This window comes from Platalea leucorodia, assembly GCF_965183815.1.
Source record: "Platalea leucorodia genome assembly, chromosome: 3".
In the NCBI taxonomy this organism is placed as follows: domain Eukaryota; kingdom Metazoa; phylum Chordata; class Aves; order Pelecaniformes; family Threskiornithidae; genus Platalea; species Platalea leucorodia.
Genome location: NC_138825.1, coordinates 114,169,116 through 114,195,253, shown reverse-complemented (window position 1 = coordinate 114,195,253; position 26,138 = coordinate 114,169,116). Strand labels below are relative to the sequence as shown.

The 26,138-nt window shown below is 36.1% G+C and overlaps 1 protein-coding gene across 2 annotated transcripts in view; it reads left to right on the top strand.

Moving 5' to 3' along the window:
* NBAS (NBAS subunit of NRZ tethering complex) overlaps positions 1 to 26,138 on the top strand; it is a gene marked incomplete at its 5' end in the record, with an annotated part of 188,793 nt that overhangs the window by 130,915 nt on the left and 31,740 nt on the right. For both annotated transcript variants that reach the window (XM_082306639.1, XM_082306640.1), the window contains 4 exons: positions 611 to 829; positions 1,077 to 1,279; positions 7,837 to 7,926; positions 10,221 to 10,416. In XM_082306639.1, the coding sequence (XP_082162765.1) occupies positions 611 to 829; positions 1,077 to 1,279; positions 7,837 to 7,926; positions 10,221 to 10,416 (708 nt within the window). The remainder of the gene's footprint in view (positions 1 to 610; positions 830 to 1,076; positions 1,280 to 7,836; positions 7,927 to 10,220; positions 10,417 to 26,138) is intronic.

Below are 26,138 nucleotides of genomic sequence, written 5' to 3'. Positions count from 1 at the left end.
CTCTATGAGAAGTGTAATGGGAAAAAAACCCCCAGACTTCCTTGTTTCAGTTTAATGGCTAGATACATCTAGTTGTACAGGTCTTTCAAAATAGTAACTTGCTGGTTCGTATAACTCTTTCTTTAAATAGATTGATTTAAAAGTGGTAGACCTCCTACTGTTTTTTTGCTTACGATTATGGTCTTAGGGATATATTTTAAATAGTGATGTAAACCTGACAAAACTATCCTTAATTTTCAGCATTTGGGATTGTCAGTTAATCTTGTAAAACGATCCCCAGACATCTCTCAATGCAGAATTAAAAAACAAAGATTATAAGGTGGCAGTCTACAAAAAATCATATATATTATTAGGGGAAAGAAGTTTCATATGGTTTAAAATGAGCCAGATTCAACATCAATAAAAGGAAGGGCAACAGAAGAAAGCAATGGAATACTAATCCTTTTTAAATAAATGACTAATAAGAAATAAAGCTGTTTCTCATAAAATACTTCATTTAGTTTTATGCTGTGCTGTACAACAGTGAAGCCACCTGACCTCTAGGCACTGCTGTAATACAAATAGTAGTGTACAGATGATGAATGATTAAATATCGAGTAATCTTTTTCAGCTGCCAGTTGAAGCCAGGATAGAAGTGACTAAGAAGGCTATTAAGGCAGTCGAACATCTTTCTGAGAAATCAAGAAAAAAACCTTCTGAGAATGGCATGGAAGGTGCTGAAAATCCATCTGTTACTTATGAAGAAACTCTGAATCACTTGCAGCAATCTCTTGCACATCTGGAAACACTCACTCATAGTTTTATCACTTACTTGAAAAACAGCAAACAGGTAATGATTACTGATCAGATGCTTCTTTTGAGTGTTACTATGACTAACAATGAGGGACATCAATCTCCTGTCGTATTTTATTAATGTTTTGTACCTTTGGTTTTGTTGACCTGGTTTTTGAAAATTCACTTCCATCAGTCTTTCCTTTTTCATAGTATATGTTAAATCTTGGTAGAAAGAAAGACACTGATACATCCCTGTAAATAAAGAGTACGCTGATTCGTGTTAAAAAATTATCTGTTCACAGGAGGCACTACAGAAGTATGGCTATTTATATGATTTGTCAAGGTCAGAGAAAGCGAAAATCCATGAACAAGCAGTAGCTATGTGTATAGATGGTCAACCCCTGGACATGATACAACAGTTGTTACAAGTGGCTGTTGGAGATCTAGGTCTTTCTCCCAAGGATATTGTCCAATGTGCTATTAAAAAAATTGTATGTACATTAAGGTAAGTACACTGTCACAATTAAGTCCAAAAACCTTTCTTCTGGGTTTTTTGTCTTTTTTTTTTCAGTTGGATGGTTGTTTTGGGTTGGTTTTTTTGTTTGTTTGTCTGATTGATTGATTGGCTTTTTGTAGTGAGTACTTGTTTCCTTTGAATGTCTGTATTTTGCAGAAAATTGGGCAGTAACAGGAAATGAGTTCTTGGATCGTTTATGCTCCTATTTACCTATAATTTCATATGTAGATAAGACAGTTATATTTTTTCGGAGTTTGGGAAGCCTGGGCAATCTAACACAGCAAGACACAGAACTCATCCCATTCACTGGAGGGTGCTTTTCAGTTAAAAACCTTGTCTGTACAATATTGTTCCGTTACATGTGTGTGCACTTGTGAATTTTTGGCAAATTTACGATTGCACATAATTCTTCCCTCTTAAACAGAGTCAAAAGGCACGTTTGTTGGAAGTGGTGGGTACAAAAACTGCTCATGTGGGTATTTGGGCAGTAGAGGCCTAGCAATGGCTGTTGCCACAACAGCTCGTCCTGCAGGAAAAAGTACAATTTCTATCTTTGGAATAACTTGCTGGGGTATTTCTGGGAGCTGGTTTTTGGGTTGGTTTAGGTTGTTTTTTTTCTATTTGCAAGGTTTTGAAAAAATGTGTTCGTCCTTAAAATATCAGCTATATGTTTTTCTTCTTTGTTCTCGTAAATAATGCTTCTTAGAGTTTTTGCTGCTCTTCTTCCATCTCCCTTTGTGTCACACCCTACCTCCAAATTAAACAGCAAGTGTGAGTGCTTTATGCTTCCTACAGCACTTAAAAGGAACAATAATACCCTAAAAAAACCCCCAACCTGCTAACTTCTTGGAGAGGAACAGGTTTGTAATGTGAGGAAGGGGATTGCTTTGCTCGACTCTTTCAGTGTTGTCATTGTTACCGTTTCTTGCTGTTACTAGTGCCATCATACTATGAACAATCCCACACGCTATACCAGAAGCAAGCTTTGTCTCCATCTTTTTCAGGGATTCACAGCCTCAAATCTCAGCAATTGTCCTTTCCATGGCATGACACAAACCAAATAACCAACCTGTTCATGCAACCCCAGCAAACTGAGTCATCTCTTATTTTAAAATATTGTGGAGAAATAGGCTAGGAGAACAGAAAATGCAAAATAACTAGCTTCCACACAGTTTATACTTACACATCCCTGAATAATTCTGTTGAGATCTGGGTAAGACCTGGATGATACAAAGGAACGTGAAATACAGTTGATGCTGACCATCTTAATCTTACTAACAGCGAGTTTAAAGTTAGCATTAACTTCAATGAGATAATCTTTTAGCTGAATATATTCTTTATAGTCCTACTTCCAAATTACAGTTCTAACACTTGTGACAGTTTAAAACTACTGTAGGCATGGTGCATTCTTCAGTACTAGTCAGCCCTCCCTTGGGCAAGGGAGGAGAGTCCTGCATTGAAGTCTTGCCTGTTTGGTTAGCTCTCTTACTAACTTACTGCTTACTTACTTATCAGCCTCTGTACTTCATGTCTTATAGCCCAGAAGGGACATGGCTTTTTTTCACAAGTTCACTGAAACGGTTTTAGTTTGTCTGGCATTTGGGAGAATGTAGTCATCTCTGGGAACGTAGAATTGTTAAAAATTGTTAAAAGCACACTGTTTAAAAGCCTTTCAGTGAAATAAGGTGCTTTTCCTTGATTTTGTTTGATGCTCAGTTCTAGCTCACCTTGCCGTTCGTAACACACTCTGTTAAGGTGCAATACTTGCATTTCAGGGTTAACGGGCAAAAACTACACTTAAAGAAGTATTCTTGCCTGTGTACCTGAAATGACAAACTACTATTCAATAAATGTAATATTTCAAGGGAAAACTCTTCAGTTTTATTTATTGGAGCTTTGATGTGTTATACAGTGTGGTTATTTTAGACAATAGTTTTGAAAGAGATCATATTGAAAAATTCCTTCTTTGACAGTTAACCTTCAAAGTAGCAGTTCCAAGGTTATAGTATTGAACTTGAATTGTCTGTATCTATGGTAACACAGAATGTAATTAAGGTATTGTAACCATAAGTGAAGCAGGCATGTATGGATGTGAAAAATTATGGTAGTGTCGGTGATTTACCTGAAAGTTAGGCATCAATCCACCGCTTCTGTGATTGAAAATATGCATCCTTTCTTTCAGTTTCATAACTACAACCCTCCTTCAAACACAGTAAAATATCTTTTGTTATTAGTATATTTACTGAATATTGCAGAATAACCTTCTAGAAAGTATTGCCTTTATGAAAGATGAATTAAGTTACTTTTTGGCTTCATTTTTCAGCAGCGTACAATATCACAGGCTTAAAAACTCTCACACCTTCTCAGAAACAGACTTCTTGTTAAATATAACATACAAATATTTGCCTAATATTAGGTACCTGTATTGTAATTTCAAGAGCAGTATTGCCTAGTTCTGTTAATTACTTTTATCTCCATTGACTCTCTTGTCAAAATTCGAAGTCTTACATTGGTATGTATAAAATCTCTCCAGCAGAGCATATCTGCATACTTTATACGACATATATTGGGCACTTCCTTGTTTGCCTATGGAAACAGCTACTATAAATAAAAATCAGTTGCTTCTTCAGTACAAATCATGAACCTCTGAAAAAAAACCAAAAGGTTTTGATAATGATGGTAGTCTGACTAGACTTATCCAAGACTTACCCATTAGCTAAGATCACTCACATGATATACTGGAGGCTTTGCATGGTGCATGTCTGTAGGCATGTGCGTGGATGGTTAGCCAGGGAAGACAGTTTGTCTGGTGAAGACATTATGGCCTCCTTCAGTTGCAGCTCCTAAATATCTTGTCTTAGGTATCCAGATGGATGCAGCATTTCATGAAATTTTGGAAGTATTCAGCAGACAATGAACAGGAAAGGTTTGGTGAAATTTTGACTTCTTGTTTAATGGCCAATGTTTCGTGAAGAAGGTAAAATCAGCTTTATTAGATTGAGTAGCTAACTTCGAAGGTAAAAAACCTGCAGATTTTTTTACTATCTCGTCTCATTTGAGCAAGGGTCATACAGAGTAATTTTGTAACTTGGATATCATAATTTCATGGTATTTCTGATAGAAACGTGGTTTGGCATTGTGACTTTTTTCCCCAGCTTTGAATCATCACACCAACAATATATTGTTTTCTTATTTTCCTGATATTTAGAGGAAGCACAAACAGAAAGAGGAAAATAAGGCTGGAGAAATAAGACGATATCAAGTCTTTTCAATAAATACCATAATTAGGTTAAAAGATTTAGATGAAGTTAATTTATTCTCCTTTGAAGCATTCTTTGTACTTTATTGTGTTTGAGGGACTTGATTAAATATGCATCACTTTTTCTGAAGCTGAACTGAAATCGAAATAAGCCTTTATCAGTGTAATTACCTAGGCTCATACCTAGGAGTTTTGAGGTGAACATTGAATCCTGTTCTGTTGTTTAAAACATGCATAAAATAGCATATAATCCATGTGGAAGACTAATCCTTCATTAATTATATTTGTTTCTGTTAGTAGCTGCTTATTTTTAATCATTAATTATTAAGAAAAGAACAAGGCAACAATCTGTGGAAACTTGACACGATTATTTGTCTCATGAGCTGTAATCTCTTTTTAGTTTCTCTAACTATTAGGCAGTAAAGGCAATATTAAGCTTAAAAAAAAAAAGCTAGCTTTCAATCTTTCTAGATTTCTTTTTAAAATACTTTCTTATTCTAGATAACTGTAACTTACTGCTTAGATTTTTTTCTCCTTTCCTCCTGCTTAGTAGAATAGTAGCTGTCTGTGTATGACAAACTTGAAGCTTTCTGTGGATGTTCATACATGTGTTGTACTTGAGAACTGGCTTCACAGATGTATTGTCTGAAACAGCGGTTTCCTGTTTTCAGAAATGCCCGTTAACTTCTGGGTATACGTTTCTTTTGACCCGAGTTTTTTTGAGGTGCTCAGAGCCTAGTTGTGATAGGAGCTAAAGACTTTCATTTCTAATTAGAAAGATGAAGGGTTTTTGAAGAGCAAGTGCTAGAACTATTCAGAACCAATCTCCAAAATCGAGGGTACCCAAAACGTAAGGTTTGCTGGTCATTCTCCTTTGATATGAAAGTTGCTTATATACACGAAAGATAATTTAGAGTAAGTAGAGCTAGCAAGATCTTCATTTCTGTACTCCATGTCCTATTCTATGTCAGACAATCATCATTCTCTTCTTAGTCTGTAAGCTTTATCAGTATTCTTCTAGTTTTCTTTAGATATGCCATGTTAAATCCCTTTGTTGATATATTTTTATTACAAACTTAATTGGAAAAAAAAAAAAAAAAAAACCACAAAAAGCATAATAACACAGGATAATTTAAATTTGGCCTGTAAACAGAACATTAATGAAGTCGCTTATATCTGTCTTCACTCTGGGAACATATCTTAAATTTTCTTAGCCTTTTTATTTTAAAACAAATTTGAAACCATCTCCTAATGCATATAGCTGCTTGCGTAAAATTATTACTTTAATACTGCTGCTCTTTTTACCATTTCCACACTTCTGCAGTACTGGTGTAGTCTAAATGTATTTTTTTTTTTTTTTTTTTTTAATGAACAGACCATTCAGTTCTGTTATGTCTCCTGTGAAAAAATACACCTTCTTTCCCCCCACCCCCACCCCCCGCCTCCCCTCTGAGAGTGAAATTTTTTATGTCTTTTTTGGCGAAAACAGATTTTTATCTTTTGGACAGGCATTATCTCTCTTCAGGAGTCTAAAATCCTGGATATTTCTCTACTATACATTATAATTTGATTGTTTCCAAATATTCAGAAGATGTTTAGGAAAATATCTAGATTTAAACTTCACTCTTCTAAAATTTATTTGGCTGCCATATGATAGTATTGTTATTAACAATGGCATTTCTGTCATAGTCATATGTAACAGTATTTTTTGAGAAAAAGACCAGTGTTATGACCTTTCTATTCCTACTTTGAACTTATGAGTGCAGTATAGCAATATAAAATGCGTATACTAAGGTAACCTGAGATTACATCATGCAACAAATTATCTTGCATCTATTCTGAGTGGAGTCATGTTGTTTATAAATCTAGCGTTGTTCAGTGAAGTGCGGGTCACCTATTAACATAAAAATAGAAAAGATGAAAGTTCTGAATGCAGGAAGACATTAAAGGTTCTGAAAATTCAGGTCGCTATGCCATATAGCATAATCATTTTTTAGGCAATATATTTATCTTTCTGAAGTAATAAATGACAAAGTTATAAACACACTCATAACTCTTGGAAAAAAATTGAAATATTGCAGTTATTTTTACACATTACAATCAGCTATACAATGTATTTTGGCTTTGGACAGAACAGTCAGGGTAGTCTGGACATGTATTCATTTTTATTAAGAAATCATCTAGGAAGAGGCAGACATTTTTAGTAGCAGAAGAGCTTTGATATGCTGATGAACTGTAGAGAAAATACACTTTATCTCTGGGTTCTTGAGTCATCTGTAGTAAACTAACTTTGGAACTATTTGCCTTTCTTTCTTTAACGCATCATTGACAAACTCTCTTAAGAGAGGCAAAACTGTTATTTTTTTTTCTAGTTCATCCAGGCATCATTGCCACTGCAGTGGTTTCCATGAAGAGACACTGTGTGCTTTATTGGAGTGCCAGTGCAAAATTCCTGCCTCTTTCAGCACCAAGTCACATCTTAGGTTTGTTTTGCTGAAAATCTTAGCAGAAAATGTCACTTAAGCGTCACTCCTAATGCAATTTTTTTTCCCTACTAGAGTGATTTCCACCCCACCCCCACAATATTTACTACCTTTTGACCTGCAGAAGAACATTATTGTATAACTGGAACGTCTGATGGGCAGTGTGATTCACATTTTTCTATTCCTACACGTGCATAGTGGGTGTCATTTGATGAGTGGCTTAATCCTCCCCTTTCCCATGTGCTGTTCTTGACCACACGTTCCCTCCTTTTTAACTTTGTTGGTTCTGGTAAGCATCCACCTGGTTGATCCAACTGAAAATGAATCTCAGAGGGCGTGGGAAAAGAAATCTGCTGATTCACCAGATAGGATTCTTTTGAATCAGGTTACAGTCAAGTTTGTTTAAACTTGTGATTTAAAAATAGTGATACTGCAAGATATTTGAAAAGAAGAGATGGTGACATTTATGTGTAACCTTCAATCTGTTTCGTCGATACTGATGAGATCTTTAAGGTAGTGAGATTACCTGTGGACATTTTGCTGACCTAATCTGTATTAGAAGTGCTAAATTTTAACTATTCTTTTTCTTTCAAGTTTCACTTAAGCATGTTAGTATTTCTCTTTCCCACTCTTTTCTTGTTGCTCCTCACGTTACTTTGACATAAAAATAAAGGTACTAGTTAAGCAGGGAAAGTGGAAAATTGCTATATTATTGAACAATTCATGTAAATCCTACAGGTAGATAGAATTAGATACGATATTAAAGACCATTTTTATGGTAATTTCATGTCTTACCTTAACAGTGGAAATGGTGGCTCATCTACATCAGTGAAAGATCCACTTGGAATCCTAGAAGGCATTGTTTCTGCAGTGCATGCAAGTGTTGAGAAAGGGTAAGAACTTACTGTATGAATTCTTTGCTTAAGACTTTGAAAGATACTTCTCATGAAAGCATTGAAGGTACGATACTGAATATGGATGATTTTTCTTCATGGATGTATATAATGGGTTTACACTTAATTTTCTAAGACTTTGTTCTGGAACAGGCTGTCATTTATCAGGTTCAAAATCTGAGTACTGACAGAAGCCTTTACTTGATCATGTGGAAGAAAGCAAGTCACTGAACTGAAAATTTAGATAACTATGCATTATGGTGATTTGAGAAAATGTTTTTTCTGCTGTGACTACTGCAGATTGTATATATACCATGAGTACTTCACTGCTTTTGTTTCAGTTTAGTAGATAAATTACAAATAATAGTGACTCACTTTCAGATATCTGAATTTAGATATCTAAATTTGTCAATATTTGTAGGGTATAGTGCAGGAACTATTTCACAAATGCTGTATAATGCTTCACCACATTTTTTTCTTCTCTTCTGGGGATGTCCTTATTTCAGGTCAAATAATGGTCTGTATGTCTCATTGACATTTTCCATTGCATTTCTAGTAAAGACAAGAAAACAAACAAACAAACAAAAAAACCTTTTCTTTCCAGATGTACAAGCTAACAACTCAGGTATGATAAGAATAAAAGCCCATACTCTCTGGTAGCCAACAAAACCAATTGCACTATTGTGTGGAGGCTTCTCCACTGACATTAAATCAGTTAAATACTGGATACTGAAGTAGACTGAATTGATGTCAAAATCTACAGTAAATATCATTTGCAGTATTATAAGGTAGAGTGGGAGAGTCGGTACTATTTTATTCTGAGATGCATTTTCTGGAGTCTTTTATTTGGATACTTCATGAACATTTAACTGCTGAAACAATAAGCTGAAGTGAAAGTCGTCGTGATTACAGGAGATTGTTTACATTTATTTAAATACTTGTTCTTATTTATCTCCTTAAACCTCAGCTATTCAATTTACAAAATATAAATCTTTCCCCCAGGAAAACATATATAAACATCAGGTGTGAGCTCTACAAAACTCTCGAAATATTCCAGCAGGTCCTCTTAATTCCCAAACTTCTAATTTACAGTTTGAATGCCACCTGTTCGACAGAGGCATGTCTAATTTAGCTGAAGTTCTGTTCTAGCACCATCATTCAGACAATATAAAGCCTAAGTAAAATTGAAATCCTTGTAATATGAAAACCTAAGCTGTCAATGTTTATTATTTCAGATCTGCAAGACAGGTTAAATTAGTGTTTTCTGTCTGATATTGCTTTCCTGTCTGTCTTGTTAAGACAAATAAGGGAACATTAGTTATAAATCACATTCCACCTGGGACCAGTTTCTTGATTTTCTTTTTTTTTTTTTTTTAAAGAAAAAAAATAGCTTTAGTTTAAAGTACTACTGAAAGATAGCAGAATAGCATTTACTGATTTGTCACATGCTAGTTTATAGCCTGTAAGGGACATAACAGTTTATTCTGTCTGCAACTGGTAGCTGGCTGGCTGAGTTCATAGTAATCTGTGTACTGTAAATGCTTTCACACAGTTAGAATGTATTGAATATAATATACTTTTTGAATCAAATTATTTAATCGAGAGTTTTTCTAATTAGCTGTTAGGAAAATGCCAAAACTTAGTTTTTTAGAAGTCTTTTTTTTCTTTCTAGGGATTACGGGCATTCTGTAATCATTATCATAATAGAACATACAGTAATCAAGCTTGCTAGAGATGATACAGAAAAAAATAAGAAATGGCTAGAGCTGCAATCAGGAGAAACTGATTTGTGTATGTGGAGCGTAAAGAAGGGATTTGTAAGGAAAGCAAGAGAATATAGGACAATATGAACACACATCAGATATAAAAATGTCATACTTAAAATGCAAGCAGTCAAGCTGGTTTTCCACAAAGCCAGATGAGGTGGATGTACAGGCATCAGTCAGGACCAGACATCATAAAAAAGGCTTGGATTTTCTGGTGCTGAAATCCAGCACTGTTTCAATACAGTTGGCAGTCAAGGTAGTACGTAGGAGAACATGTAACTGTATAGATGGATTTCTATGGTATTACACAGTTATTTGAAGTTCAAAAAAAGTTCTTACACCACTTAGCCTTAGGCACCTGTTTTACGAGGGCTAGTTTCTCTGCAACATCACAGAGGTGAGCTTTTCCATTTCCAGTGTTATGTAGTTGTTATGTATTGAATGTACTTGTTAACAGCTTTGAAAGTACATGTAGTATTTTCATTAGGATTACTGAAGACTGTTTAACACAGTATTGTTTAATTACAGGGAGAAAGTAGTTTCTTCAGATGACCTTCTGGAGTGGTTGAGACCTTTCTGTGGTGATGACTCTTTAGCAGTGAAGCCTCGCATCAGAGTATTGCAAATTCTGGAGCAAGCCTTCCATCTCAGTGATGAAGATAGCAAGCTACTTGTGTACTTCAGGACGCAAGCTGTTCTTAGAGCTTGCTGGCCTGAAACAAAGGTATTAATATTGATAGCTATAAATGATAGCATAAGACTGGTTTTATACGCAGATTATATGATGAAATGCTGTTTTGCAATATATGGTTGCAATGCATCCTGTTGGTATGGGAACGAATCCTACCTTCCTTTTGAATCAGGTTTCTAATACATTATGATTATTTGAAAAACAAAGTTATGTGAAGTTAATGAACTCCTCAGCTTTTGTTTGGGATCAGGAGGACATAATACCAAACTTGATTAAACACTAATGATTTTCCTCCAAGTCAAGCATTGCCTTTGAAGTTTTTGTATATTCTTTCTTTTCAAATAGAAAGACTTAATTGATAGGGAATGCATTCAGTCATAGTTAGTGTGCTGTTGTCTCTTCAGAGGCAGCACCTAACAACTGAAAGAAAAACAGTTCATACCTTTAACTGCTCAAGTGATGAATTTTAAGTCTTTTTCAGTGCAAAGTCAGGAAAAAAATAGGGTAAAATAATTGCTGAAAGAAGTTACCTGTAGCTATATTTATTTGTTTCCAACTAAGAGAGACAGTGCTTCTAGTTCAAGTTTTCAAGTCTAAAACAGATTAATTTTCCTTCTGAATTAAACGGTGATAAAATGCCCAACTTTAATTTTTTAAGTATATGTAAAAGTTGATCTAAGACTAATAAGGATCATCTAGTGAATGTTCTCAGGAGTGAAAATGCTTGAGTTTATCAAGTAGAATATTAACAATTCCATATATACAAAAAGGTTCTTGTTGGTTATTCATTAATATTTTAACTGCTTTATTTCATGACTCATTTTGGTGAAGTGCTTAATATCAATGTACGTATTTTTAGAGGTTCTAAATTTCTAAGTACAATGAAGATGTACTAAAGGCTTAACAGGAAGTAGTCTTGTCTTTGAAGCTTGTGCCATTTTGAAATCAGATGAGTATTACTTGTTTCATGTAGAATTGTTCAGAAGCAGAGTTACTTTTTATCCATTTTCTAAATGCCTACCCCACCCATGCCAAGACCTTATGAAATTGAAATAGAATGTTTCTAATAGTTCCTCAAAAAGTCTATGCACAAAACTATTTTATATTCATATACAACAAAAGCAATATCTCGGTTTTGACTCACTGTGCTAAGATCATCCAAGGGAATGATCATAATAAAAATCTTAAAAGAAAAAGAAAATCTTATCTTTTGCTTTCTTTAGAAATTACTTTTTCTCTTGCATTCACAATAATACCAGCGCTGAACTCCTCAACTGCTCTTCAGGTGTCTGTCTATGATTGGATTCCTCATCTTCAGTTCAGTCAGTCCTTTGTCAATATTTGTTTCCTGTGACCTGCTTTCCAATCCAAAAACATTTCAAGTCTAAAAGATTCAACTAGAGTATGTTTTAAGAATAAAGCTATGGGTAGATAATAGCTTTCAGCCTTGTCTGTAGAAGACAGAAAAAGAACCTGTATTTGACAGAAACTTTGTGAGACTCATTACACCTGTTTGAGAAATATGTAAGATCACTTTTATTTTCTCCCATAATCGGTTAAGTCAAAATATATATTTCTTTAGAACATGAAACTCGCATCTATTTGCTTTTATCTTGTGATGTTTTAGGAATTAATTGAATGCATTGCATATACCGCTGGCTCACATGTAGCTCACCGCCCACCAGGACCTCCAGGGCCCTCTCAGCAGAGCTGCTCCCTGGCCTGGCTGTCCCCAGCCTGGCTCTCTCCACTTGTGCTGCCCTGGGTGCAGCACAGCTGTTAAACCTTGTGCGATTCTTGTTTAGGTCTGTTTAGGTCTCTCCATATAATCTGTTAATAATTTTTGTCTCCTAAAGTGGTGCATTTTTAGATTACTCCTAGTTTCGAGCAGGAAAACATACCAATTATAAGACTCCTGTTGGAATATATGTAAAAACTAATCTAATTTTCATGTCAGTTCAAGCTAAATGTAATAGATGAGAACCCTTTGTTTTCAATATTTTTTTTCTTTTTCATATTTTTTGCTAGGTAACTAATATGTGATTTAGGCAGAAGAGTCATATTGGTTTATCTGTTAGGTACCAGTCATTGAAATTCAGAGTTCTTCACAAATGTCCAAGAAAACAAATGAGTAATCCACTACTTAAACTATTTTTTTTTCTTTTTTTCTCTTCTAGTCAGCTAATGTCAAATGCTAGTCTACAAGTTGGTATTAGAAAAAAGCAAGTGATGACCTTATTTGATGATTAAGTTTGCTTATTTTGTGTATTAACAAACAGGGAAAATAGCATAATAAAATAGCATAATGAAAACTGTACATTTCACAGTCCTTCATGGTATGTTAGTGAAACAACACTGCGGAATTCAGTAGTTACATGACTGCTGAAAAGTGGAGAGATTTGTATATGAGTTTTTGTCAAACCATTAGTTAAGCAAATTTCTTGTGCAAGTTAACATGTCGGGTGCAAAGACCTTCAAAAGCAACCCTGTTCTACAGAAGAGGATGTTGAAGCACAACTTAGAAGTTTTCTCAGGTTGCTGGATAATCCTGAGTGAAGCAGGGTCAAAAAATAGACATGAGGAATTACATCTTTCAAATGTGTGCTCAGATTGCTGTGTCAGTCTGTCTGCCTTGTCTGTAGGTATCAATTTCTCTAACATCACTAACACCTTTATTAATTTGGTCATCCTTTCTCATCCAGTGAAGTAGTAAAACCCTTCATCACGTTAAAAAAAAAAAAAAAAGAAAGAAAAAAAAGAGGGGTGTGGGTGAATCAAATGCTGATTTAGCTTGTAGAGGAATGCATTTAAAGGTTTGTTTTGGGTTTGTGTTTGGGTTTTTTTTTTTTTAATGAACTTTTGTAAATATTTCAAAAATGTATTTGTTATCTTACTTCCAGATTGTTTTATTCTTTTTTGCTTGACATTTCTTAGAATCATAGAATCATTTAGCTTGGAAAAGACCTCTGAGATCACCAAGTCCAACCGTTAACCTAGCAGTGCCAAGTCCACCACTAAACCATGTCCCTAAGCACCACATCTACCTGTCTTTCAAATACCTCCAGGGATGGGGACTCCACCACTTCCCTGGGCAGCCTGTTCCAATGCTTGACAATGCTTTTGGTGAAGAAGTTTTTCCTAATATCTAACCTAAACCTCCCCTGGCGCAACTTGAGGCCATTTCCTCTTGTCCTATTGCTTGTTACTTGGGAGAAGAGACCGACCCCCACCTCACTACAGCCTCCTTACATGCTTTTAGGGGATCCCTCTTTCCCTTTACCATTCCTCAGTACAAAAAGGGACAGCAGATATTGTAAAGGATGAATGTGGTTTTCTATTGAGTAAAGATAAGTTTAATGATATTGCAGTGTTCAATTACCAGAAAATGTGTGAAAGCCACCCTCAGTGTGTCTGCTAATCCTCTTAGTCAGACTTTGCATACATCAAGGAGGGACTTAATATTTAATTAAGCTCTAGGTGCTGTAAGTAGTGGTCCCACAAATCAATGTGCTGCTGGGAAACAGGCCAGCTTTTGCAAAATTAAAAATGTACTTTATGGAAGCAGCTACCTATCAAACAGTCAGAAACACAGCAATTTCCAGTTCTCTAATGATTAGTTAACAAAATTAAAAATTCAAGGGTCCTCATTTTTCAAAGACTTGAGAGTCTTTAATTCACATTCCAGTAGCATCCCACACTATTGGAGGGAGGAGACATGCATTGTTTTAATCCCCATGATGAATTTTATCTAAGCTCTTCAGGTTCTGTAATTTTCTAGTTAACTGATGCATGAAAAATATGGGTCAAAATACTGACTTTTTTATATATTAAAAAAAAATGTTGGGGGAGTGAAAAACATGGCTTAGAATGTTCGTATCAAATTTTAGCTTTATCCATCTAAGATGGGAAATCCATTTGTTTTCATATAATATATAAAAATATCGTCTGTAATGACTCACAGCACTGTCTAACGTGTAAGGTGTCAACTAACAGGTTATGTGTGTGTACATAGTTGTTCAGTTCAGTGACCAGTTACAAGACGTAAGTTACAGTAATAAGAGTTAGGATTTTGCCCCAGGAAGTTACAGCGGCACTAACAAAGCTTCTGTAGGTAAACCAAGGGTTAGTTTAAGATAGTTAATAACTGTGAAGCTTCTATAAGACACACCTTGTCTTAAAAGGATTGTTTAATTGTTATGCAAATGCTAAATGTAATTACTATTTGCATGCCACTTAAATGCAAATAGCTTTGTCATTTAGAGAAGGTAATCTCATTTAGCCTTTCCCCTCATTTTGTTATATTATGTTTCTTCATGATCTTGGGGTATACAGAGCTGCTGAGGGCTAAGCATTTTTGAAAACTGGAAGGGGTATCTAGTATGAATTTAAGATTGTAACTTTAGCCACCTTTCTTATTTTATCAAGGTTTTTTTTTCCCTAAAGTTTAGCTTTGAAAAATTCCCAGATTAATTTGTATTTGTGTTGTGTACATCCCACACACATTTGCCCTTCCTTCATATAAACAATTTATGTATGCCATATGCAAGTTTTATGTGTCTCAGCAACCATAGTAATGTCTACATTAACCTAATGACTTTCTGAGAACTTCGGTGTGGCTCTCAAGCGCCCATTACTCTTTTATCCCTCTTCCCTCAGTATATGAAAAATAGATATCCGTTTACATGGTATTTCTTCATGTGACTTCATAAAGAAAGGTCTCAATGGGAATAATTCGGTGTCCTGTGATTTTCAGCTTTTTCCCATTGCCTGTACTTGTGTCAGCTACATTTAAACCTAAATATTTTGAAAGCAAAGTGAGATTTAAGAATTCCCAAGTCATTTTGCTGAAGTAATTTGTCAGGTAACAATGACCTGTATTTAGTTTGATCTGGCAAAATATAGGTGAAGGAGCTGTATCCGTTTAATCCTCAGCCATCTTTTATTTGTGAAGCATGCTTAATTAGAAGAAAGATTTATGGTCCTATCAACTTTGAGTAAATTTGTTACAATGTTGTTTATACTTCTAGAGACATTGTTTCTCTACTGGTAATGCATAAAAATTAAGTTTAAGAAACCTAATTTAAGTTTTAATTAATATTTTGAAAAACTAATTTCCGTTCCTTGCAGATGCAATTTATCCATATAAGAACATGTGAAATGTATTTTTTTCCGGGAACATAAATTGTAGCGTGTATGATTAATTAAATACTTTAAGATGCAAATGAAATATTTTCCATTAACTGCACAAGTAAAACGGATAAGACAAAGTGGAGAGAAAAGCAGTATAGCTTGAGTGAACATGACTGTTTCGAATGCAAGCCCTGGGTACTACAGTATTCTGTGGCTGGCAGCAGTTGCTTCAGAGGAAGATGAGAGTGCTCTGGAGTGGATTCGTGGGGGATAATTCTCTGTCTGTAATAGGTCTTTTGTAATGAAGGTATAAGTGGAGAATGGTTTAAACCTTGCAAATTCTGCTTCTATCTCAGTTTCAGAAAAATTAAGAGCTCATTAGCGATGTATTCAGAGTTCTCTTATTATGTCGCAAGGAAATTGGTGGATGAACTGCGATTCAACCCTGGGTGTCTCTTGCCAAATGCTTGGAATTGGTACACCATACAGCATTGAGGGGAAAACATGTTGAAACATTGTAGAAGGATATTTTTTTTTTTTTTTTTTTACCTCTTTATGTGATTTGATATGTGGTGGTGTTCTATGTTTTATAGGATAGCAAAATCCAAAAATTCAGAGTCCCTGCTCTGTTTTATGTACTTCATCACTTTTTTCCTTATTCTGTTGCTTACTCAATCTAAGTAAACAAGTCATGGTACCTCATCTACAGTGTTATCTACATCTATACTATTCTCCCGTCTATCTCAGAGCCCACTGTGATATGCATTATATCTCCTGAAAGGAGATACTTGGAGAAGTGAATGTGGTGTCCTTGTGGAAATTAACAGTGCATGCTTATGCATCCCGGCACCTTGATTGATCTCTTGACTTCAGCTGTACATTAACCAGAGGTCTTTGAATTTCATTCAGTGAGGCTCAGATTCCTGTTTTGACTTGATGAGGCTAATTTAGCATGTTTTAAAATGTGGTGGCTTTACCATTGTTACGTTTTATTTGGCATCATATGGTCATTTACTTAACCTAGATTTTTTTTTTTTTAAGTCAATTGGAAGTTTCTTTCTACAGTGTTCTTGACGAACATAAGCTGGCTCATTTGTGTGCCGTATTATCTATTCAGTGCTTGCAGTCCTCCGAAAACATCATTTAATTTATATAAGCAAAGAAGCAGTCATAAAATCATGAGAAATTCTACTTTTTACCTTTACCATTTGATCATCAACTGGGTTTTGTTTGTCTTTTTTGGTTTTGTTCGTGTTAGCAGATCAAGTTCTTCCATGGTTTCTAGTCAGGGATGTTGTTAAAAGCCTTTTGAAAATATAAGTAAACGGTAAAAATATTTTTCTTTAGGCATTATTTTGTTAATATCTTAAAGGAGTATTTTCTATTAAGAACTGTGATGTTCAGTTGATGCCATGCTTTTTGTCTGTCGTATCTTATTCTATCAATCATCTTGCTAGCTGACACTTTTTATTTAGAGGTCTGTAAACTCTGTATCATCTGAGGAGCCCCACTCAGGTATTCCTAAAATCGTTCTTACTTCATTGTAATTTCTGATAGTTCATGTTGACTGAGGGCTTTTTTTTTCCACGTTGTTGCTGATATTACATAGGGACTCAGCTGTAATGACTGTGACTGCTAGGACTTTGACTACATCAAATCAAAAAGAAAACCACCAATTGCAGTGCTTTCATAATGCTGTTTAGTATGACAGTTGCATGATGCTGACTACCTTCTTCTGATTATTTTTATGGCTGCAACAGAGCTACTCATTTATTTCAATGTTTACAGCTTAAATAAATATTACTTAAAATTGGAGTCAACATCAACAACCTGTTGTTCCTAAAAGAGGGTATCTTAGTTTATTGTGGGCTGTTCTTTTTAAAAATGCATTTTTTACCTTGTCAGTTTAGCCTATCTGCAGGATGACATTTGTGAAAGATTAATTAATGACATGAAAAAAGCTTTTAAAATCATTTTTCTTCTCTTAGCGAGAATTGCAGACTTTGATTATCAAGACAGCAGTTATACATACAGTTGAATACTGGGAGCTTGTGCACGCACTGCTTCTTGATGGCAGTGATGATCACCAAAGGTAAATTGAAGAGCCACTTGTATGAGGTATGGGGGAAACGGCTGATGCCACAGTTGAAAGTAATATTTAAGGACTAAAATCTTGTCATTTCCAGGCTGCATCTTCCAACACCCTCTTCAGTTCTAAATGTAGAGTATCTGTATTATACGTAGATTATGAAAGATGAAACAGTGATTAGTAGTTGGCACATACAAGTAAAATGACTTACATCTTTTTAAGTCCCTTGTGTTGCACAGATGTTAGTTTTATCCATGATTTACATAGATCCAAATTTTTACCTATTAACTGACACCTAGTCAATATACATTTTAAATTATACGTATGTTAATCCTGTCTCTTTTGAGTTTTAGATAGCTAGTTATATAAATCTTTCAAATGCATAATTTTTTCTTTATTTGCCCTTATCTCTCTATCAATATCTATGTACAGTCTTCAGGCGTTTTCTTTGTGCCAAAATGTATTTGCAGATTAGGACATAGTCTCCTGCAGAATACAAATGAATGGATTTTATTTTCCGCACAAGTTATGCATTTTTATGCATTAGGCAATGCATTTGTGTTTAGTGAATCTATATGCATTTCTTAGTGAGCTGCATATCAAGCAGATAAAGAATTAAGCAATATATAAATCAGTTTAGAAGAAAAAAGTTCTTGGGTATTTCTACAAGACAGGCAACTCAACATGTGGCAGAGGCTTTGTTTAATTCATCACTGGTAGGCTTCTGGTTGATTTGTTTTTAAACTTGAATCCCATAACTTGCTTATCCTCTTCACTGGCTTCAGTTTGAGCAGGATTTGACCTGTGAGATTATGCCCATCCCTTTATTATCTGTGTGCAGCAGGCGTTCACATGTGGTCAGCGTTCATAATAATTTTTAATATGTGAAGGCCAGCTTTGGCTGAAAGTGCAAGAAAGCCTGACCTCAGAGTTTGCCCTCCTTTGGGGTCGAAGGTATAGGTTGTGAACACAGCTTGTCACGCAAAACTCTTGACTTCAATTTTAATTTTGTATTGATTGCTCTAAGATTGTTGTTTTGACAGCAGACACTTCTTTCTGGTCTGTTAGGCAGTGGCTGTTTTTCCAAAGTCTAGGTCATAGCAGCCCGCGTTCTCCGAGTTCAGGACTTGGAATATGCTCCACCAAGAACTCCTGTCTGCTTGTTGGTCTTAAACTCAGATGGAGAGGAGATGTGCGGTAGGCCTTTGCATTGCTGTCTCAGGTTATGTTCCCCCTAGTAATGGAAATCAAGAGTATTTTGAATATGGTGGGTTTTGGGGTTTTTTTGTTGGTTTTGGTTTGTTGGTTTTTTAAAGTGGAGAACATGGGCTGAACTGCATCATAACATACAGATTTACTGATATTCCTTAATAAAGTTGTCGCTTTTTATTATTTGGGATAACTCCTTAGGCATGGCTTCAAAAATGCTTCTTTCAAGCAAGGGAATTTAATCTACAACACTGGTCCAGGCTCCAAACCACCTCGCGTTTTTCCTACAGTGTTGTTTCATAAAATAGAACTAAATTCCATCATTGTACAGGGGCATTTTTGAGCCCAGTAGAACAGTTTTTAAAAAGTTACCATCTCTCAGCTTTGGCTTACTGCCATGTAATGTATTTCCATTTACCAAGATCCAAAATGGATTGAAAGTAGGATTATCCACATATGAACTTGGGCAGATGGAAAAAAGTAAGATGAAAAAGTCTTATTTAAAGCTGACAGGTTCCTCTGCTATAAGGGGAATATATTTGGAATATATTTCTGAGAAGGTAAAACTCATCTGTGCTAAAGGAAAGATGGACTTCTCAAATGACATACATTAGCATACAAAATTTTGTTAATGTAATTTAGTTCAAAGGAAATCTTCGAACTTGCCAGGTTTACAATTTAGTTGTATGTATGTGGTCTTCGAATTACACTTTTCTTATCCAACAGCGGTGTGAGTAAACTAATACTTTTATAATCTAAACCATGGCTTTCCATGGGTTTTCTCAAAAGTAAAAGTTCTTATCGGCTTTCCAAAAAACAGGAAGTAAGTGCGGTACTAAGACTGAATGCTGAGTAAGGAAACTGAGGCAGTATGTGTCAGTGCCTTGCAGCAGTCATTTGGCAGTATTCTTTTTTCTAGGAAATCTTTTGAATTTAATTCTAAAACACTGTGAATATTTAAAGTATATAAAACCTAGTGCTGTATAAATGTGTTCTTTATTTTTCTTAATTGCCTTTAACTCTGTACATGGCAATATGATGCTAGGACGTAGAGTGAAAGATACTGTATCACCTTATTGTTTAAACTTCAAAACTTGGATAAATACCAGGGAAAGAACTTTAAAGAGATACTAAGTTTGAAGTGAAATCTGTAAAGTATATCTTGAGAAGCAACTTTTGCTTGACCTCATTGACTCCTGTTCAGCTACCTTGTGAGAGTACACAATTCACATATTGAAAATTATAATCTTGCTTGAGTCCTTGTGTTCCCCCCATTCCATTTGAAAACTGTGTATAACAAAACATTGTGTGCCCAGTGTGTTTTCATAATGTAAATTTTAATTACTGTGTGAGTATATAAAAATGTCAGTGCTGGTTCAGATCAAGGTCCAATCCAGCCCAGTATTCTGTGTCCAACAGTGGCCAAAAAACAGACATGGAAGGAAGAATAGGAAAAGTATATATGAAATTTACTCCAATATTGTCCTCATCTCTGAGTAGTCAGAGGGGTTTAGTCAGGAATAGGAACTGGCAACAACTTTGTGTAGGCAAGCTGTAAGTTCAAGTGTTACCATGGCAAGATCTACTAAGTGGAGTCTTGATAAAGTCAAATTAGGAAGAGTTACCTTTTGAGTGACAGGTTGGACTAATTTACCAGAAAGATATTAAACTTGTTTACTTGTTTACACCTTAAACTTGTTTACTTAAGTCAAAAAATGGGACTTAAGTCCAACATTCTCCTGGAGAAGCTGGCTGCACACGGCTTGGATGGGTGCACTCTATGCTGGGTTAAAAACTGGCTGGGCGGCCAAGCCCAGAGAGTGGTGGTGAATGGAGTCAAATCCAGTTGGCGGCCGGTCACGAGTGGTGTTCCCCAGGGCTCAGTATTGGGCCCGGTCCTGTTCAACATCTTCATTGATGATCTGGATGAGGGGATTGAGTGCACCCTCAATAAGTTTGCAGATGGCACCAAGTTGGGTGGAAGTGTCGATCTGCTGGAGGGAAGGAAGGCCCTGCAGAGGGACCTGGACAGGCTGGATTGTTGGGCCGGGACCAACTGTATGAGGTTCAACAAGGCTCAGTGCTGGGTCCTGCACTTGGGTCACAACAACCCCATGCAACGCTACAGGCTTGGGGAGGAGTGGCTGGAGAGCTGCCTGGCGGAAAAGGACCTGGAGGTGTTGGTTGACAGCCGCCTGAACATGAGCCAGCAGTGTGCTCAGGTGGCCAAGAGGACCAATGGCATCCTGGCTTGTATCAAGAATAGTGTGGCCAGCAGGACCGGGATGGTGATAGTGCCCCTATACTCGGCACTGGTGAGGCCGCACCTCGAGTCCTGTGTTCAGTGTTGGGCCCCTCACTCCAAGAAGGACGCTGAGGTGCTGGAGCGTGTCCAGAGGAGGGCAACGAAGTTGGTAAAGTGTCTAGAGCACAAGTCTTATGAGGAGCGGCTGAGGGAGCTGGGGTTGTTTAGTCTGGAGAAGAGGAGGCTGAGGGGAGACCTTATTGCTCTCTACAGCTACCTGAAAGGAGGTTGTAGTGAGGTGGGGGTCGGCCTCTTCTGCCAAGTAACAAGCAATAGGACAAGGGGAAATGGCCTCAAGTTGCAGCAGGGGAGGTTTAGATTGGATACTAGGAAAAATTTCTTCACCAAAAGGTTTGTCAGGCATTGGAACAGGCTTCCCAGGGAAGTGGTTGAGTCTCCATCCCTAGAGGTATTTAAAGAACGGATAGATGTGGTGCTCAAGGACATGGTATAGATGGACTTGGCAGTGCTAGGTTAACGGTTGGACTCGATGATCTTAGAGGTCTTTTCCAACCTTGACGATTCTATGATTCTATGAAAAAGTAAGTCTATTGGGAAGCATTCTAGCTCGAACAGATGTTACGATTTTAAAATTATTGCATAAAGTTATACATAGTGATACGTAGATCATCAATAATGGCCTCCTCCATAAGATGTTTCAATATGTGCTTGTGGTTTTGCTTTGTTTCACAAGTATGTAATGTGTCTAACATCAAGGTTGATAGGATGTCTGGCATCTTGAAACAGTTAGAAGAGAATGAAATAAATAATAGCCTTTAAAAGCTCCTAATCTTATCTTTGCAGGGTCAGTAGCTATACATTTTCAGAAACAGCTGTACACTTTTGCAGTGTGTTTTCACTGGTGATTTTTCACATTTGTGTTCATATTGTGAGTAATTAACTTTTAAATATCTATTTAACTTAGTTTGTAATTTTATGTCTTTTGTAACAAGCTTTTAGCTTTGCAGCCTTGTACTGGAAGTAGGTTTCAGTAACTTATGTTTGTTAAAGCTTTTCAGTAGTCGCACAGATACCAGCAGAATAGGGAACAATGGACTACGGGTTGACCCACAAGATGGGAGGATTAAATTCTTCAGTGACCAACCCTGTCTGGCCTGTTTGTGTAGGAAGAGCAGTATTTTCTTTGCTGATTTACCCGATGAGATTGTGAACTCCTTAAGACAAGACTGTTTTGTTTTTCTGCCATGAACAGCACACCAAGATGGCATTTACAGAAATTCTATCAAATTGCTATCAATCCTTTCAGTCACTGCTTATAAACCGTGTTAAGCTCTGTCTCATGAGTGGAAGCAAGTTTTAGTTAGCATCAGCATTCCCTATCTCGAATCTGAATAAAATCTGTCATGTCAGATCTGCCTATTATTTTCAAATGCAGCATAGATGAATTCTCTACCACTAGAGCTTTTGGGTAGGAGGGGGTGTGGGGAAGATAAATAAAAACCTAGTGCATTTTACAAGGAAGTCCTGATGAATTGAAAATGTATCATAGCAATAAGGCACTACTCAAATGCCTGCTTAGTGTTTCTGCTTTCAGTGCCATATTAATTCAAATTTATGCTGCAGTGAGGAACATGAACATATTTTGAAACATTTACATTTACAATCTGTTGGACGTAATAAAATGAATTGTATAATCATGTAAATCAGTAGGATTTTGGTGGCAGATCTTGGAAACCACAAATGTCTCTGCCTTTAATATAGGGAGCTGGTTTTAAGCACGGATATAGCTTTTCTCAATAAACAAGCGATTATAATGAAGGAAAATATTTTTCTGATTTCTACATCTTGATTCGTTGGCTACAAACACCCTTATCAATTATTTCATTAGAACATTAGTAGTGAACAAAATCTGTTGATGAAAAACATGTCTCTGCCATGCACACAGGGAGTAAAAATGTAATTTGCAGAATAGATTTTATTGGGCAGAAGGAGGCAGAGGTCTGTCTGCATTACTTTCTGGTGCACCATTCTCATATGTAAATAGGCAGCGTTTTGTATTTTATCTTAGGGGAAGGAGAGGATTGGATTGGCTGGATCTTTTTATTGGCATTTCCATTTCTTAAACAAAACTCTGTCTAGGTTATCAGCCGAATTGTTCAGCGCCAGATTCTCAAATTATATAGCTTTAGCAATAAAGCATTTACAACTCTATCAGGTGTCTCTGTCCTTTAGGATTAGGAGAACATTATGTAGTGGATATCTATGCCTCAGGGACACAATTTAGATACATAAACATTCCACTGTTGCTGTCCATAGTGATTTTAAACTAACTTCACTTTCAAGAGTGAGATAACGTGCTGAACTAAACAACTGATCTGTGGACTGCCGTGCCAAAGGTTTTTATCAGTCATGTATGATGTCCACAGCTTGCTTTAACCTTAGCATTCTTCAAGTCTATCATCTTACAGTTTTTAAAAAATACTAGGTTTCTAAAAGCTACAGAACAAACATCTGAGGGAACTTTTCATATTTGGACTCCTTCACGTGTGTCACATGATGAGTAACTATAACGCAATAACAAGTCAATGGAACGAGATGATGAAGTCAAAAGTTTGTGTGCTGAAAGTGGATAAAGCATGTTGAGTGGTTTCAACATTTTGGGCATCTAATAGGATCTAGTCTGTGAGGAAAGAGAGCTATATGAATTTTTGAAAGATTTTATCATCAGGCAGAACAGTTTGGGATTTTATTTGAGGAGGGGTTGTAAGTGCATTAAGTTTTTATTTCAGCACTGGATATAAAGAACACATCTTCCAAGTTTGCTCAGGATGGCTGAAGTCAGATAAAGGGTATGTTTGTGCTCAGATAATGTACTGTTGAAAAGATTACAAGTATCTCAACCAACTGCCAGATTCCTCTTACCATTTATACTTTAGCAGTAGAAGCACCCAAACCCATATAGTTCATGTGTTTTTTATATAAAACCAAATGTTTTAAAAAGCTTGTAGGAATGTTGTCTGATGTAACTTCTTATTAGCAAAATGATGTCAGAACTGAGATATTTTGGCCAATCGTTTGATAAACAAGTGGACTCCAGCAGTAAATTTTTCAGCAGTGTTTTAGTTTTCTTAAGATTTGCAAGTTACAGCAAGTTCAAAACTGTCCCTGTAAGAGGATGGGTGATTAAACATATGCTATGTCAAGTCTCTGCTACTGGTAAGCAGACCATAACTGCTTGAGGAAAAATAGCTGTTTTGATGGCTAAAATCATTTAGTTCAATGAGGTGTATTGGGTGGCCATGCTCAAAGACATGCAAAATAATATATCTCAGATAAAAAGAAAATATGACTTTTGTCTTCTGGCAGACCATAGCTGCTACACACTGTAGCCGCAGTTTGCACTCTCATTCAGAAATGTGGTTAATTTTCTGTCTTGGTCAATATTGGAGAAAGGTGGACTGATTTTTACCTTTATTAAGCAGTGATAATATGGGATGAGTCAGAACTTTATGGGCCATCCTAACTACTACTAATTAATAACAGGAGAAACTGGGAAAAGATGTAAAAGCAAGTGCTCAGGAGGAGAACATACAATTAAGAGGAGTTTGCACTGGTTCAGACAGCGGGTAATATCTAATGCAGTTTTAAGCAACACTCAGTGCTGTTTGTGTAGCCTGTGTTTTGCTTTGTTAATTTCCTGTATATTTTTTTAAGGACCATTAGCATATGCAGATGTTTGCATATTCTTGATTTTAAACATATGTAGTCCCTTGTTGATAATGAAATTGTGTATTTTAACAGTTTAACATAAGGTTTGGTTTTACTTAATTTGTATTTTGTTTTATAATCTATCATGAGTATAATTTCTAAAATTAATTCCCCTAATTGACTTTCCCATTGTGGTAAATATTTGTGCAGCCTTTTATTTTAATGAAAAACATGAAGCCAGCTGTGTTCTACTGCCAAAGAGAAGCCATGAAATGAGGGAAAATCAAAACAGAATTGAGCAAATCTGTTGTTAAAATTGAAAGTCTTTGCTTTCCTTTTCCTTGCCTTTTTTTTTTTTTTTTTCTTTTCTTCATATTCCTTTGGGATCATCTGAAGTTCAAGCATACTCCTTACTGCCTTGCTATAGGCCTCATTATTCTGTTTAGTGACAGATTCTTCTTTACAGGCAGTTGTGCTATCAGGGCTCTGAGCAGTTCATGGCGGGCCATCTTTGCATAGCCTTTGAGTATTTTAGAAGGATATTTTTTTGTTGTTTAAAAAAAAAGGGGGGGGGGGAGTGGGGGAAGCTGAGTTATAGTATCCCATTACCATGGTTTAAGTTGATCATACTGGTAAAAATGCGGTGCCTGGTTGCGTTACAACATTCAGAGTCATCTGAATAGATCATTCAGAGTCACTACAAAGACGGTGTTCAGTTAAAAGTGGAATTTTTAATCTTTTTGCTGTGTTATTACAACAAAACAACAGGCTTAACTAACCATGGTAACTTCATCTCAGCTAGCTTTCACCTCTGTTTGGATGAAATTTCTACCTTTTTACACAGAGCATGCTCTGTTCCTGCTGTGTGAGGTGGCTGCTTCCTCACCATGCTCTCCCTCAGCCTTGGAAAGTAAAGACAATACAGAGGAAAGCCTATGTTCTCTGTGTGTGTGTGTGTGTGTATATATACACATACACACACACATACACATGCACACAAACACATATACATATGTGTAGTAAATATAAATAAAAAACCTCATTCCAACCTGTTGCTTAAGTTACTGCTTTTTTGTAGCAAGGAACTATCACTTTTTTCGTGGTTTGATTGTAACTTCTATTTCTGGAGAATTATAAGGAAAGAATTAGAGACAGAACAAGGTATCTTGTCATTCAAACTATAAAGCAATGCAGAAACTTTAAGGATAATGCCTTGATTTACTTCATAGCACTGATATTTAACTTAAAAAGGACTCTTCTGTTTTATAAGAATACCAATACCTTGAAATGAAGATTTTAAATGTTTTATTCTTGTCTGTGTTTCTGGTACATAGTGTTGATCTTCTACTCGTT